A 15231-nucleotide genomic window follows, 5' to 3' on the forward strand; every position below is an offset into this window, starting at 1 on the left:
ACTCCCAAATCCACCCCCAGGCTCAAATTCACCTCCCTCAGCCCCACCTCTGCCCCCCCAAAGCCAAACCCACCCGCTAGCCCCAAATCTACCCCCAAATCCACCCCCAAATCCACCCTGTCAGCCTCAAGTCTGCCCTCCCCACCCCAAATCCTCACCCCCCCAGCCCCAAATCCCCCCTGTCCTGCTCCAAATCCACCCTGTCCCAGCAGCAGCTCATCCTTCCCTCTCCCACAAGAGCCTGTCCCCCCAGAAAAGCAGAGGTCTGTTGGCAGTAGCGGGTTTATTCTCCGATTTTCTCTCCTGGGAGCAGGGCAGCCGTGGCCGAGGGCCCGGGGCGGGAGGGGGATCCGTCCCGGGGCTCAGACGATGCAGTTCCCCTCTCCGTAGCGCCGGCACTTCATCACCTTCAGGTAGGTCTCCACCTTGTGCAGGTCCTTCTTGAAGCAGGACAGGAGGCCGTAGTTCTTGAGCAGCGCGTCCTCGCCGCGCGGGTGGACGTCGAACTTCTCGTAGGTGGGTTTGAGGATCTGGGGCCCCCGCGGGCTCCGGTCCTCCAGCTCCTGGGGGAGGATGGAGCAGGGCTGGGGATGAGCATCTACCAAGCTGAGCTTTGGGAGAGGTCAGAGGGGATTGTCCCCCGTGGTGGTGCTTCCCCAGGCCGCTTTACGGTCTGAGAAATGCTCATTGAGCCTTGGTGGACCTGAGAAGTGGTCACAGACCCAGGCCTGACAGAGCTCGAGAGTTTGGGCGATACTCTCAGGCACAGGGTGTGACTCTTGGGGATGGTCCTGCACAGGGCCAGGAGTTGGGCTCGATGATCCCTGTGGGTCCCTGTGGGCTCAGCATATTCTGTGGTTCTGTGATTCTGTGACCTGGGCCGAGCTCCTCTTGACCTTATCAGAAACACTCTGTGCTCGCAGGAGCGGGTGCTGTCTGCCGAGCTCCTGCTTTTTTTAACAAACAGCCTTGGAAACTTATTTTTTCCCCTGAATAACAACCCAAGTGGAATCAGATTTTTGTTCTCAAACTTTCAAAGAAAGTTGCTGACTTAAATTGTGGCCAGGGTGGACAATTCCTATAGGGCCCGTCTGTGTGGGCCCTATAACCAGCAGTGCTGAGTGAGACCCTTTGAGCTCTCCTGTGACCAGTGACCTCCCTGTGCTGGGGCCTCTCAGAGCCCCCAGCTCTCCCATTTGCTGCACTTGGAGGATCCCAATCTACAGGGCTGATCCCCCCACTCCACAAGGCTCAGCCCTTCGCCAGCTGAGAAGGTCCAAAGGCATCCCAAGGGAGGATTTCCCTGAATCCCAGGGGAATTGTTCACAGGTACCTTGTCCAGACACTTTATGTCTGTGTGCATATGCCATAGAAAATGTCCTGGCAATGCTGCTCTCTGGGATTCTGATGTACTTTAGATTTGTGAGTTAGTACTGTGAGTTACTGTTGTGGTGTAGTAAATCCTGTATGAACCCTTTGCTAAATTGTTTAACTTCAGTTACGGTTTAAGTTAAATGCTGTTAAGTTTAAGTGCTGTTGCACCTTTAAGCTGTGTTTCTTTTCATCCTTACCCTGTCCTACCCTTTGCCTCCCCTCCCAGTCCTCCACATAGATAGTTTTGGGTTTGTTTTGATTTGGATTGATTGATTTGGGATTTTTGTCTGCTTTTCCTCAGTGTGCTTTAGCCATTTACTAAGGGGTAGAGTGAACCTTGACAACGAACTTTGTTGTGCTGTCCCTGAGAGCCGAGTGCCCCGTACCCAGGAATTCTCTACAGTCACGCCATGTGCTGTGACTTACCCTCATCAGAGCCTGGATCCCTTCTTCCAGGTCCTTTAGTTTTTCATACACTCTGTCTGAGGTGCCAAGAACCAGGTTGTTTGTGAACACCTTGCTTAGATACTGCACCGGGGTCAGCCAGGACTGGATGAGAACCAGGGAAAAACGAAGCAGCTCCATGTCCTGAAATTAGGACAACAAAGGGGGAAAGCTGTGTGTGGGGTGTTTGGTAGAGTGTCCTGCTCCCTCTGGGACAGCCTGGAGTGACCCACAGATGTGTCACTGCTCCTGCAGCTTCAGCAGACAAGTTTTCAGCCTGAGAAGCACCACCCAGACCCAGGTGCTGTGCAGACAATGCTTGAGATGAGAATATGGTTTATAATGTAACCCAGAAGGGTCCTCCTTTCTTCATGCAGGGTTTAAATAGTGAAAAAGGGAGAGGAGGGAGGGAGCACCAAAGTCCTCACAGATGGAAACCCTCTGTTCCTGCCATGAGGACTCTTCAGACAGGTCTGTGCTTGCCCTGTGGGAGAGAACTTACCGATTTCTGCTGGGCGTCGTCCTTCCCCGTGGGAGCAGGGATGGTCTCTGAGTAGCAATATGCCACCTGGGAATTTTTGTTGGTGTGTCTTTGGTCCTCTGGAATATAGCTGCGTTCCTGCAGAGACATCCCAGATACACTCAGGTCACCTGTGTGCTGGAGGAGACCACAGACACTTCCCAAGCTGTCCTGCATGGTTACTCATTGCAAAGAATAAATGTGAAACACGAGGTACCTCTGGACAGGGTGGGAAACAGGAGCTTGTGTGTTGGCACAATAGTTACTGGCCCTAAAGGTCTTCCTCCCATGAAAGAAAGGTGCTGAGGTGAACTCAGAACACACCTGGCACTCCCAGGGAGCAGATGATCCCCAAGGAAAGCTCTTGCCAAAGGGACATCTCAGGCAGCAGCAGACACTGGGTGGTTTTGAGCACTCAGGCTCTCCCAGGGCCAAAGGGGATGGACACGGGGAAATCTTGCAAAATATCAGTGCCACCTCCCAGCTTATCCTGTGCAGTGGGTCTTGACATGGGCAGAAACATCCCTGAGGAGGGGGTCAGAGATGGGACAGGGAGCTGAGAGGAGGAGAGAGTCTTCAGGCTGATGGGAGAGAGCACGAGGATGGAATGGCAATCTCCCTTCAATATTAAATAGTAAAACTTAAGCATTGTACAGCTAATTAGTGCAAGATACTAACAGAGGACAGAATGGGAGATGTTCAGACTTGACAAGTGCCAAAATGTGGAGCTGGAGATACTGATTGTGTAAGTGCCTCTGAGAGCCCTGGAAAATTCTTAGAATGAAAGTACACAGAAGTTTGGGGCATTTAAACTCATCTCTTCATTTCAACCTGCTTGGCCATGACTGAGTCAATAGGCTGATCCTGACACAAGGTTTACAGTCCACAGCTGAAATTACAGACATACAAATCTAGATATGAAGCAAATACCATTTTCAGAATTTAATGCTGGACAGAAAAAGATTCTGACTACTTATAACCTGTTCTGGTGTCTCTCCACAACTTGTGGACTCTTTCTCCTCACTGAGAGCTGACAAAGACACCAACAGCAGAAAAGTCTCTGTCTGTAGGAAGTCCTACAATCCTGAGTAACAGGAGAAGGTGCCCTGAGGCCACACCACTTACAAACTGCTTGTAGGTCTCTGCAGCCAGGAGGTGAAGGTGCTGAGCCCTCAGCACAGCGTTGGCAAACAGGCTGGAAAGGGGCATGGCCGGGAAGGTGGCAACTTGCTGTGGCCACTGCAGTCCCAGAGTGATCAGGGCAATGGCCAGAAGAGAAAACCAGGACCCTGCAGCAAAGCAGAGAGGAGGCTGTTAGCAGGGGACTGTGCTGAGGAGGGGGTGGCATCTGGGAATTCATTCCCAGCCTCTTCTGTCCGTGCTGGCTGAGCCCTCACCTGCCTTGGTCCTTGTTGGATGTGAGTGAGCTGTGGGTGAGCTCAGCCCTCCCCAGAATCAAGGGAATCACAGAACACCCCGAGTTGGAAGGGACGCACAAGGATCATTGAGTCCAACCCCTGGCCCTGCCCAGGACCATCCCAAGTGAAACCCTTTCACTAGACCTGCCCTCAGGGCTTGTACTGCTCTCAGTGTTTTCAGCAGCAGATTCCTGCCTGGAGTCGTGGCTGCTCCATGAAAACTGAGGTGTGTCCCTACAGTTTTCCCTGACACACTCATGTTTTTCCATAGGCTTGGCCTGTGGAAAGGCAGGGGATGGTGAGACCAGGTGAGGGCCTGGGAGCACCCCACTGTAGCTGTGGTTTGATGAGGTGGCACCTTCTGCACTCACTGGGATGAGAGCTGGTGACATTCCCTGTTCTGTGACCAGCTGCTTTTGCTCTCTGGGACAGACCTGTAGGATTTGGTGACATTTGTCAAGCCTAAAGCTTTCCAACCCGTGACATTTCACACAAGTGTCCATCTGTGCTTACAAAGACCAGAAATATCCGTTGGAGGAGGAATGATCTGGAGCCTGTGGGACTTGGACATGAGAATTAGACATAATCCTGATCCCTGTCCTAAGCTTGGAATATGAGTTTTAATATCCATGCCAACATTTATGGTAATAATAACTATTATAACTGTGACTTGACCTTGTTCTTCATGTTCTCCACCCTCTCCTTGCCCAGTTTAGGCTGAAGATTCATTCATGGATTAAAGTCACACTGCAGGGGAAAATTTCATGGATTTCTAAATTTCCATATTTTAATTTAGGGATGGCAAGGAGGGTATAGCTCACCACAGAACCCACCCCATTGTCATCTCCCATCACCCTACACATGTAGCAGCACTGCCAGTCCCTTAAAACTGAAATAAAATGTACCTGGAGCCATTTCTGCCCGGTGAGTTGCTCAGGTGTTCCTTGACACTGAATGTTTCCTCCTTTCATCTGGTAAAGGAAACTGTGGAGGCACCCCCTTATATAGCAGGGGGTCTGTTTAAAATGGATCTGTGTGTCCATGATCACAACAACAGCTCCATATCTTCCCACTGAATAAATGCACAAGTGCTCAGGGAGGTGTCACCTCATCACACTCGTTACACACACGAGCGAGGGCTGGGGAGGTTGTTTGCCTGGGGATTAAATCAGTGTTCCATGATTTCACCATATTCTGCTGTTTATTGCAATTAAAAGTTTCCTGATCACTGCAAGACCCATCCCAGCTCAGATCAGTGCTTTTACATGGTGAAATTTGTGGTGTCCACTCGATGTTCCTGCAGGGCTCTGCAGCCTTGGCCCACAGCCCACAGGGCTGACTGGCCAGCTGGGGACACTTTGGCCTAAAGCAACTGGCAAGTTGCACCAGGGGAGGTTTAGTTTATATATTAGTGAAAATTTCCCTATGGAAAGGTTGTCCAGGCCTGGCACAGCTGCCCAGGGCAGTGGTGGAGTCTCCATCCCTGGAGGGATTTAAAAGACGTGTGGTTGTGGCACTTGGGGATGTGGGTTAGTGGTGGCCTTGGCAGTGCTGGGGGAACAGTTGGACTGGATGGTCTTAGAAGACTTTTCCAACCCCTCTGTGATGTTTTCCTCTATATTGTTTTAGTGAGGATACACCTAGATGGATATTGTCACACGAGTCCTACTTCTACCAAGTAATTGCTTTCCACCAAAAAGCTGAAAGTTCAGCAAATAATTTTGCTGAGCTGGTTTGCCAAAGGTGGGACATGAAGCTGTCCTGTCCAGGTGCTTGTCTGGATCCCAGCCAGCCCACTGCAAATCCAGATGCCGGAGCTCTGGGAGGTTTCTCTCATCCTCAGCTGGATAAGGCTGTGGGAAGATGTGGTTATGAGCATCTTCCTGCTCTTGCCTGAGAAATACCTCTGGATTAAGGAGAGGGTGGGTTTGGAAAGGAAGTGGAGGAGATGGGGAAGGGACTGATGGAATCACAGAATGGTTTGGGTTGGAAGTGACCTTAAAGACTGTCCAGTTCCACCCCCTGCCATGGGCAGGGACAGCTCCCACTAGCCCAGGTTGCTCCAAACCCTGTCCAACTTGGCCTTGAAGAGGAGAGGACACAGAACACTATCCCTGCTTTTGAGAAAAGCAAGACAGAACCTGGGATGGGCAACTCCAGTGCTCCCCACAGAGCACTGATTGCCCCAAGCCCCCCTTTTTTGGCCCTTTTTCTGGTGTTCAGGGACTGTGCTTGGTCAGGAGGTAATTTGGCTCCCCCCAGGCCCTGGGTTTGCTGTGCTCCCCAGTGTGGCTCTGGTTTCAAAGTAGCAGCATCACCCCCAGGGCAGCTGGAGCAGAGGGTGGAGAGCTGGTTAATAATCATGGGGCAGAGCTCGGTGTGTTCCGAGAAGCCCCCGGCTGTTGCTGCTGGAGACGTGGTGGTGTCACAGGGTAAATGTCAGTCCCTAGAGAAGAGGGAACAGTGGGTCCTGCAGTATCAGGTGTCCTGTCACCCAATAGCCTGCAACATCTGGGTGTGTTTTTGTGTTTTTCTACTCCAGATCGTGTTTAAATATGTCAATATTTGTCAGAGGTGAGCAGAGCAGCAGCTCCCCAGCCCAGCCCGGGCACTGCTGCCTGTAAATCAGAGAATATGCTGAGCTGGAAGGGACCCATCAGGATCATTGAGTCCAACTCCTGACCCTGCACTGGACACCCCAACAATCCCACCCTGTCCCTGAGAGCTTTGTCCAAATGCTCCTTGAACTCAGACAGGTTTGGTGCTCTGACCACTTCCCCGGGGAGCCTGTTCCAACGCTCAACCACCTTCTGGGTGAAAAACTTTTTCCTGATATCCAACGTAAACCTCCCCCAACTCAGGTTCAGCCACTTCCTCGAGTCCTGTCGCTGGTCACAGAGAGCAGAGATCGGAGCTGCCCCTCTGCTGCCCCTCAGGAGGATGTTGAAGACACAACGAGGTCTGACCTCAGTCTCCTCCAAGCTGAACAAACCGAGTGACCCCAACCACTCCTCATAAGGCTTCCCCTCCATCCCCTTCCCCACCCTCGTGGCCTCCTTTGATGCTCTTTAATTGCTTTACGTGTTTTGTTTTTTTTTTTTTTTATATCGTGGTACCCCAAACTGAGCCCGCAGGACTGAAGGTGCCACCGCAGCACCTCGTTACTCCGTGCCCTGCCCGTCCCTTGCCGCCTCTGTAGCTCTGGCAGCGAGAGCACGGTGCCAACCCCGCGGTGCCTGTGCCGCAGCCGAGCGGGGCCGGGCCGGGCTGTTGGGCTCCCCCGAGGCTGGGTTTGTCCCCGGCCGTGTCTGGGCAGCCAGTGAGGCAGAAGCGCCGGCGAAGGCAGTGCGTGACTGCAGCGCTGGGCTGGGCAGGCGCGCCCAGGGCACCACTGCGGTTGCATAAGCGGCTCTCAGACCTCAGCTCGGCCCTTTTTCCAGCCTCCGAACGCCTGCAATTTGCAACCCCAAAGCATCCCGTGTCCTCCTGTGATTTCCGAGTTCCTTCTGTTTTTTTGAAAGAGGAAAAAAAAAAAATCCCTCAATTCTCTTCGGGTTGGGGGTTGGTCCCGTGTCCACCCACCTTACCCTGAGCATCTAAACAAGCGAAAACAGCTTTCCTTGCTCCCTGGATTCTGGTGACCCCCAGCCTGGGGGCTGTGTGGGGAGGACCTTCCCACCCCGATGGGTGAGCACAGCCAAGTGAATCCTGACCCAGGAGCTGCTGCCAGCCCAAAGCCCAGGCTCTGCAGAGGTTTTAGGTGATGGGTGATTACCTCTGCCAGCTCACTGCTCTGAAAATAAATTCCATTTCAGATTTATTTACTGCAGCTGGAGCTGCTCAGTTTCCCTGAATCCATCTGGAAAGGTGAGGCTGAAAAGGTCCGGGACTGCAACCCTGTCTGCCTGCCTGAGGATCCCACTGGTGGCAGGGAAACAGGGATTCCTGCTCTCTGCAATCACCTAGAAGGAGGTTGTGGGCAGGTGGGAGGGTCAGTCTCTTCTCACAAGAACGAGAGGAAATGGTCTCAAGCTGTGCCAGGGGAGGTCTAGGTTGGATATTAGGGGAAATTTCTTCCCCAGAATGTTTGTCCAGCCCTGGCACAGCTGCCCAGGGCAGTGGTGGAGTCCCCACCCCTGGAGGGATTTAAAAGCCCCGTGGATGTGGCAGTTCAGGACATGGGTCAGTGGTGGCCTTGGCAGTGCTGGGGGAATTGTTGGACTCCATGATCTCACAGGGCTTTTCCAACCTAAGTGATTCAGGGATTCTATGATAGAAATCAGGACAAAACACAGAGACTGGACGGTATATACTGACATATATTTATTTACATTAAATGCATTTTAAACACAGACCTATCTCAATACAGAATGAAGCCAAACCACATCTCTAGGCTCCCTAGAATCTAGTCTAAGCATTTAAAATAAACCATTACCACCACAGAAATACTGGTTTACTTCTGGCATTTTAAAGGAAGCCAAAGCCTCTGGAGCAGCAGAGCAGAACTGGTGTCACTGAAACTGCTTTTGACACTGGTGGTTCCTTGCCAGCTGCAAACAGCAGATTCTCCTTATTTTTTGTATTACTCAGCTCAGTCAGTTGAATTAGTTGCATACACAGAGCTGAGGAACCCCCTGGGAGCTGGGAAGGCCAGAAAATATGCCTTCCTCTTCCATTTGGAAACTGAAAGCAAGGGATGGAGGGACGAGCTCTGCTACTCCTAAAATCTTGGCAAACATGGAAACCAGGAACAGCCAGTTCTTTTCTCTCACTGTGAATGCTCCTTTCTTTAAAAAAACAATTTAATAAGTAAAATATGTTTAAGCAACTTTTATATACATGTGGTGGAACTAGTTCGGGGTAGTTTTATTTAATTAGTAAAAATCAATTTCAAAATGCTGGTTTTGTGCTATTTAAACAGAATTCTGGTTTTCCATGGAGGTGGTTTGTTGGTAAACAAGAACCATCCTGTTCCTTCTGAAAAGCCCTGTTTGCTCATAATTTTACCCTCCTCTGGCTGTTTTGGGGTGTGGAGCAGTTCCAGCTGCTTCTTGGAGGCCCAAATGTTGTGAGCCATGGAGGCATGGGGGCCCTGGGCTCTCTGAGGGTGACAGCAGTTTAAGCCACAACATTCTTGTCACCCCCTTGTGCTGTCTCCTCCAGCCAACCCCTCTGGCCCCCTGGCCCTGGTTTAGGTGCCCAGCTGGCCCTGAGCCCACCCCCCCTGCAGCTGCTGCTGCTGTGCCGAGATAGTTTTATTAACAAACCCAATTAGCACCGCTTTGCTCCTCTCCAGATGTTTTTTAGCCTCTCCTGCAAGACCAGATGCAGCCACGAGTGGAGCTCCTGGCCCTGGGCCCTGTTCTCGTGCTTAGGATCCTGGAGATGCTCCTTTCCATCCCTGCCCACCCTCAGGGTGAAGTTTGAAGGGGTGAAGTTTGGTTTCTAGCTAAGCTGGACCCATGAAAAACTGCTCCTTGTTCCTAGGGCATCCCAGGGCACTGGCACCAGGCTTAAGGGACAACCCTGGACTGGGCACAGCAGGATGGAGCAGGATGAGGCTTATCCATTACCTTTATTAGGGCTTCAAAATGCAGTTGGAGGTTTGTGTCCCACAATTTACAGCTTTCCTGTAGGTTCTGAGGCCACACATGTCCTTGTGACATGGGCCAGCTCTTGCCTGGGGAGGAGCAAGCCTTTGGCTGAGACCTGTCTCCCCAACTTCCCTTGTAGTCTTCGGGGAGAAAGAGGTGCTTTTGGAGGCTCCTCCATCTCAGATATCTGCCAGCTTGGCCTGTGGACACATCCATGACTTGACAGCTAAAGAGTGGCCCCAAATTCACTCCTCATAACACTCACACGGTGCTGCACACCTCGGCTCCTCTGCCAGGGCTGCAGCAGGGGCTCACAGCCCAGGAGGGTCCTTGCAGCTGGAGATGGGTCATGCCTGGTCCTCTCCTTCCCAGGGACGGTGGGACTGGAGGACACCCACTTTCCCCCAGTACTTCCATTGCATTAACCACCAGGAGCTCAGGGCTGGGCCGTGGGCCTGCCTGTGGTGTGGGGCTGCCCAGGGTGGGGGGCTGCCCAGGTGTGGTGGGGCTGCCCAGGGTGTGGGGCCATTTTGCTGCTGGGGGGATCACAGGTGGCTCCTAATTTCTACACAGGGGTTCATTTCTAGTTTAGGGGGGGACAGCGACAGCCGGGGCAGGGCAGCCTCGTGTGCCCAGCAAAGCGAGTGCCCGAGGGCAGCAGGATCCCAGCCCCGGGCAGGGCTGCTGGAGGTGGTTTGCAATCCCAGGATTGCAGCCCGGGATCCAGGTGCCTGGCAGAGCTGTGGTCTGGGGGATCCACCCCCACAGGTGCCGGCAGGGTCCTGTCAGGGTGTTGGTGCCGGCCTGGCCGTGGGTGCAGGACCCCTCACTCTTCACCCGGGTGCTCCCCAACTGTCCACTTGGCCTTCACGTCCCGGAAAGGAGTGATGTCCTCGTAGGTGGCCATCTGCTCCACCTCCAGCCCCTGCACAGATAAGAAGGAGGTTGAAACGTGGCAGGAGGACCATGGTTCCATCTACAGCACATCCCCCCCTTAGGACCTCCGAGTGGGGATCCATTTCCAGGCTGTTCTCCCCAAGACTGGAGCAGCTTCTGGCAGGGAGAAGATGGAGACAGATGGCTGGCTGTGCTCTGAGCTTGGCTTGGTTCTATGAGCAGCTCTTTATGGCTGATGTGAATTTGGGAGGAAGGTTCCCGAGGAGGAAGGGTACAGGGGCTGGTGACACCCAGCAGACACCCAGCAAGGGCACAACTCCCTGTTTCAAGGCCCAGGTTGATATTAGAAAGGTCCTTCTGTAATTAATTACCTCATAGGTGTGGTCCTCCTCTGGGCCTTTCTTGCCTTCACCCTATGGAGAGGAGAGTCACAGGTTGGTGTCAGCCCCCACCAGGATCCCCTGTCCCCAGCCTTGGTCCCCCAGGTCAGGTCCCACCACTTCCACAGGCAAATCCATGTAGTCCCACACAGCATTTTAGATGCTTGTTTTCCCACTTTAGCCCTGAAATTGGTGCTGGTCCATCCCCACCCCCCTCACTGTCCTGCCCGGAATGGAGGACACTGCTGTGAGCACCACAGTGGCACAGCTGGGGACATCCCCACTGCTGGAGACACTGTCACTTACTTTATCCAGCAAGAGGAGTATGGGGATGCTGATGAAGATGACAAGCAGGATGGACTGGATGATGATGATGGCATCTTTCAGGGTGTTCCTGTTCTGTATCTGCTTGAGGCTGCTGTGACCTGGGAGCAACATCATGGGGAGAGCCCAAGTCTCACCTCTGTGCCAGGCTCCCAGGGACCAGGGATGAGCTCGCCATGGCCACAGGTTGGTGTGTCAGCAAGGGTGGATGGAGGGACCAGGGTGACATGTCCTCCAGACTGGGAGAGACCAGAGCACTGTAAACTGCCCCCAGGATTGGCATCAGGGACCATCTCTGGGATGAGACAATTTGGGCAGAACCCGCCACTGGCCAGGAGCAGGATAAATCTGATTTACTAGAGAAACGTGGTCCCTGGGGTGTATTTTTGCAGGATGGACATGCCAGGGCAAACCAGGGAGGGTTGTCCTGCTGTTTGGTGCTGGCAATGAGGAACCACGTGGTGCCATGGAGCAACAACTCACGGTTGTATCTGAGGGGTCCCACCAGCACAGGCAGAGGTGGGTGTGTAGGAGCCTGATATGGGGTTCACATGGAGGTGGAAGGGTGAGAGGAGGAGGAGAAAGAACATTCCCTGGGAGCTCCCACTCACCCAAGACTTGGAGCTGTGTCCCACACGTGTGCAGGTGCTTCTTCTCCAGGACGTTCTTTCTGTCACACACGTAGATTGCACTGTCCTCAAAGGTGACACTGAGGATGGTGAGGTTGATGAAGGTGTCTGTCCTGTTGATGGTGTACTGGGGGGTGTTATCATCCAGCCCACAGATGTTCTCACTGTCCTCTGCTGTCTTGTACCACTGCATGATTTTGGGGTTGTCGGAGTAGCAGATGAAGTAGATGGGCATGTTCTTCTTGACCGCCACGTACCGTGGGTGCTGGTGCACGGAGGGGCACACACTGCCTGCAGGGACAGGGCCAGTCACAGACCTGGCACCCACGAGAGCCCCCAGCATCTCCCACATCAGGAGCTCCCCACTTTCATGGATTATACTGCTCTTGAGCATTCAGCTTTGGTTTTGAATTATATCTATCTGGGGTAGTGGTCATGGCCCCAAACCTGCCAGAGCTCGAGGATTGCTTGGGCAATGCTCCCAGGCTCATGGTGGGATTTGGGGTGTCGTGTGCAGGGTCAGGAGTTGGACTTGATGATCCTTGTGGACCCAGGATCATCTCCCAGCTCAAGATATTCTGTGATTCTCTGAAATTGGAGCCTTTTGGTGGAAACACACTTTTAATGGAAACTCCATTTTCTGTGGGAATGGCTTCACTCCAATACTTTGGTGCTGCTCCCACCAGTCTCTGTGTACATCTTGTAAATCCCAGCTCCCAGATTACAGCCAGTGCTGGCACCACAGAGCGTTGCTGGGAAAACCCCACCTCCCCATCTGACTTCTCTCAGACTTCCACAGTTTTTGCATTTTGCTGTATTTTGTTTTTTGGATTTTTTTTGTTGTTGGTTTGTTGGTTTTTTTTTGCCATGTTTTGGTCCCAGAGTGGTGAGTTTGAGGGCTCCTTTGGGTTGCTTAGAGCCCTATGGGGGGGAATGGCAGAAATGCTGTGGCACGAGCCCAGTGCCTGGCGCCAAGGAAAGGTTTTTTGTGCAACATCCTCTGCAAATGCAGAGGGAAAATGTGTGGGTGCTTAGGAAAGACAAAACAGATCTGGCTTTGTGGAGGGAGAGGAAGGTGCAGGGCTGGGGATGTGCCATGGAGGAGGTCACAGCCTGCAGGGACCGTGGCCTGTGGGGGTGGGAGGGACCCTGGGGACACACGTGGGGGAAGAGCCCAGTGGGTCTGAGCCATACCTGTGCTGTTGCTGGTGTTGTTCTTGTCTGCTGAGATCCCACCTGCAAGACAGAAGAAGAGCCCTTAGATAATGGCCAGGAGCTCACGGAGGGTGTCCCCCGTGGAATGGCATGAGCCATGGGTCCTTCGTGCCCACTCCATATGGGCTGGAGTGCTGGGGAGCATCAACAGAGCCCTGCTCAGGGGACACGGGGCAGTGCAGATTTGGGTACAAACCCTTCTGTTTCCATCCTATCTCCTGAATCTTCTCCAAGTTGTTTTTGGGTTGACACCCCAGTGAAAACCGCCTTCACTATTAATGATCCCGAGGCTGATGCCTCTCTGGAAGGGTCCAGACACTCACCCGCTCTATTTACACTCTGAATCAAACAGAAACACTTCCCCCGCTGGGACTTCCCTGGATTCAGAGCCCTGTGATGGCCAGGGGGGTTCTCAGCCCCTGTGACCACACGGCCCCTCGGGACCAGGGCTGTGGCTGGAGCTGTGGGGCCTGCGATGCAGCGCAGGAAGCGGGGTGAGGTGGGGACCCCCCAGCCCCCATGGGTGCCTCTGCCCGCAGCTCCAGTGCCCCTGTGCCTCGGTTCCTCTTGCTGCAGCTGCGCAGGAAGCACCAGCCCTGTTTACTGCCCCGCTTCAGTGCCCACTCTGCCTCTGGTGAAGATTTGCCAAACCTCGCCGTGGAGAAGCCGGCACGGAGGTGGGGGCTGCACCACCTCCCAGCACGCTGGGGCAGCTGCAAACCACCCCCCAGAAGAAGAAGAAGAAGAAGACAAAGAAGAAGAAGAGAGGTTCAATTACCCAGCCCGAGCTTCACCCCAACCTGTGCCACCTTGTTGCAGACCCCCCCCCTGCCCCAGGCACATCCTGGCTTGGCCCTGAGCCCCTCTCCCTGCCCCAGAACCCCTTCCAGGTCTGTGCTGCCCTGTTCACCTCCAGCACTGACATCTCTGCAGGTGAACTCTCCCTTCCAGCCCCATTTCATTTTTTTCCAGGATGGGGAGATGTGCCTTGACCAGGCTGTGTGCTGGGTACGTGTCCCTGTCACCTGTGGTGCCACCAGTCAGCGAGACAGGGCTTTGCTCTCCGTGTTCTGTTGGTGTTTCTAAATGAAGACCATGCTGGCTCCTCACCCTGAAAGTCCTCACACCCTTCCAAACCAGGAGTTCTGTTGTAGCCACAGGTGGGCTGAGCTTCCCCTTTCCTCCCCTGAAGTCACCATGAGAGCCACGTTTAAACCCTGTGACCTCAAATCCCTACTGGACTTGTGTGACCAACACAGAAACACTTTAAATGCCCTTCCTCCCATGGGCTCAAGTTTCCCCTGCCAAGGAATCTGTGTGGGATCTGCTGCAGGTTCTCGTGGGTGTCCCTGCAGCAGGCAAGGGGTGATGGAAGGGGACAGGAGTCATGTCCTGGGTTATCTGCTGCTTCTCCATGGGGATGCCAAGGGGAACAGCACAGGGATGTTCACACAGGGCCCACAAATCTCCCCCAAAAGCCGTTTTCCTCCCATTTCTCTGCTACTCCCAGACACTGGACCCCACAGAGCAAAGGGCTGTGGCTTGACCATGGCCTCAGTGATGTGCCAGCCCCATCCTCAGGTCTTTGAGAGCAAAAAATACCACAACAACCCCTCTTTCCTGACACCTGCCACCACAGCCAGGCAGGCCCTGCACCCACTTGGTGCTGGGCTCCTGCCAGAGCCAGCTGACCAGCCAAAAACATGCCCTGTCTCCACACCCCAGTGGGAAGCAAAACCTAAAACCTGAGGTGGGCGTTGAGTCCTGAGCCCTGTGTGTCCCCCCTGGGCTCTGCTGAACCTGGGAGGCTTCCAGCCCAGAGCAGGACTGAGAGAGGCCAGAGCAAAGCTTAAAACTAACTCAGTGAAAGGCAGAGCCGGGTGAAGCCCCCGAGCAGGGGACACGTGCCAGTGCATCCCCTGGGCACAGAGTTCATGCCAGTGCATCCCCTGGACACAGAGTTCATGCCAGTGCATCCCCTGGACACAGAGTTCGTGCCAGTGCATCCCCTGGGCACACAGTTTATGCCAGTGCATCCCCTGGGCACAGAGTTCATGCCAGTGCATCCCCTGGGCACACAGTTCATGCGAGTGCATCCCCTGGGCACACGGTTCCTCGCTCTGAAGTGCAAACCCCCTTTGATGCCTACCTGTGACCAGAGCCAGCAGCCAGAGGTTCACCTGGAGCACCCAGAGCCTCATGCACAGATCAGCCATGTTTCACCCCACGGGGCAGGGAGACACATCCAGCCTTTGCTTCTGCAAAACGCAGCGGCTGCTCCCGCCGGCCCGGCCCCGGGACCTAAAAATGGCAAAGCTGCTGCTGCTCGAGACGGCCCCTTTCCTGCTCATGTAAATCCTCCTCGCTGGGGACTTTCCCCTCGGGGCTGGTTTTGAATGCAGTGCAGACGCTGGGCCAGCAGGTGCCTGTGTCCTG

The 15231-nt window shown here is 53.8% G+C and overlaps 2 protein-coding genes across 2 annotated transcripts; both read right to left on the reverse strand.

The window, feature by feature from the left end:
• Positions 1-268: 268 nt before the first annotated feature.
• On the reverse strand, positions 269-4731 carry LOC108509107 (somatotropin). The gene is made up of 5 exons (XM_017838367.1): positions 4662-4731; positions 3464-3627; positions 2321-2437; positions 1801-1962; positions 269-563 (listed from the first exon to the last, which is right to left on the reverse strand). Exons 1-5 carry the CDS (start codon positions 4669-4671, stop codon positions 363-365), a joined length of 654 nt encoding a protein of 217 aa, XP_017693856.1. The 5' UTR covers positions 4672-4731; the 3' UTR covers positions 269-362.
• A 5445-nt stretch (positions 4732-10176) lies between these two features.
• On the reverse strand, positions 10177-15011 carry CD79B (CD79b molecule). Its single transcript, XM_017838375.1, has 6 exons — positions 14945-15011; positions 12775-12816; positions 11563-11871; positions 10934-11052; positions 10619-10660; positions 10177-10275 (listed from the first exon to the last, which is right to left on the reverse strand). Exons 1-6 carry the CDS (start codon positions 15009-15011, stop codon positions 10177-10179), a joined length of 678 nt encoding a protein of 225 aa, XP_017693864.1.
• Positions 15012-15231: the final 220 nt, after the last annotated feature.

This window comes from Lepidothrix coronata, unplaced genomic scaffold, assembly GCF_001604755.1.
Source record: "Lepidothrix coronata isolate B3197 unplaced genomic scaffold, Lepidothrix_coronata-1.0 Scaffold335, whole genome shotgun sequence".
NCBI lineage: Eukaryota > Metazoa > Chordata > Aves > Passeriformes > Pipridae > Lepidothrix > Lepidothrix coronata.

Coding starts and splice junctions, on each gene's coding strand:
- LOC108509107 (XM_017838367.1), bottom strand. Junction 2,438..3,463: donor CAGAGACCTACAAGCAGTTT/GTAAGTGGTGTG, acceptor ATGTCTCTGCAG/GAACGCAGCTATATTCCAGA. Junction 564..1,800: donor GGATCCAGGCTCTGATGAGG/GTAAGTCACAGC, acceptor ATCCTCCCCCAG/GAGCTGGAGGACCGGAGCCC.
- CD79B (XM_017838375.1), bottom strand. CDS start 15,011: ATGGCTGATCTGTGCATGAGGCTCTGGGTGCTCCAGGTGAACCTCTGG. Junction 11,872..12,774: donor CAACACCAGCAACAGCACAG/GTATGGCTCAGA, acceptor CTGTCCCTGCAG/GCAGTGTGTGCCCCTCCGTG. Junction 10,276..10,618: donor AGGAGGACCACACCTATGAG/GTAATTAATTAC, acceptor TTATCTGTGCAG/GGGCTGGAGGTGGAGCAGAT.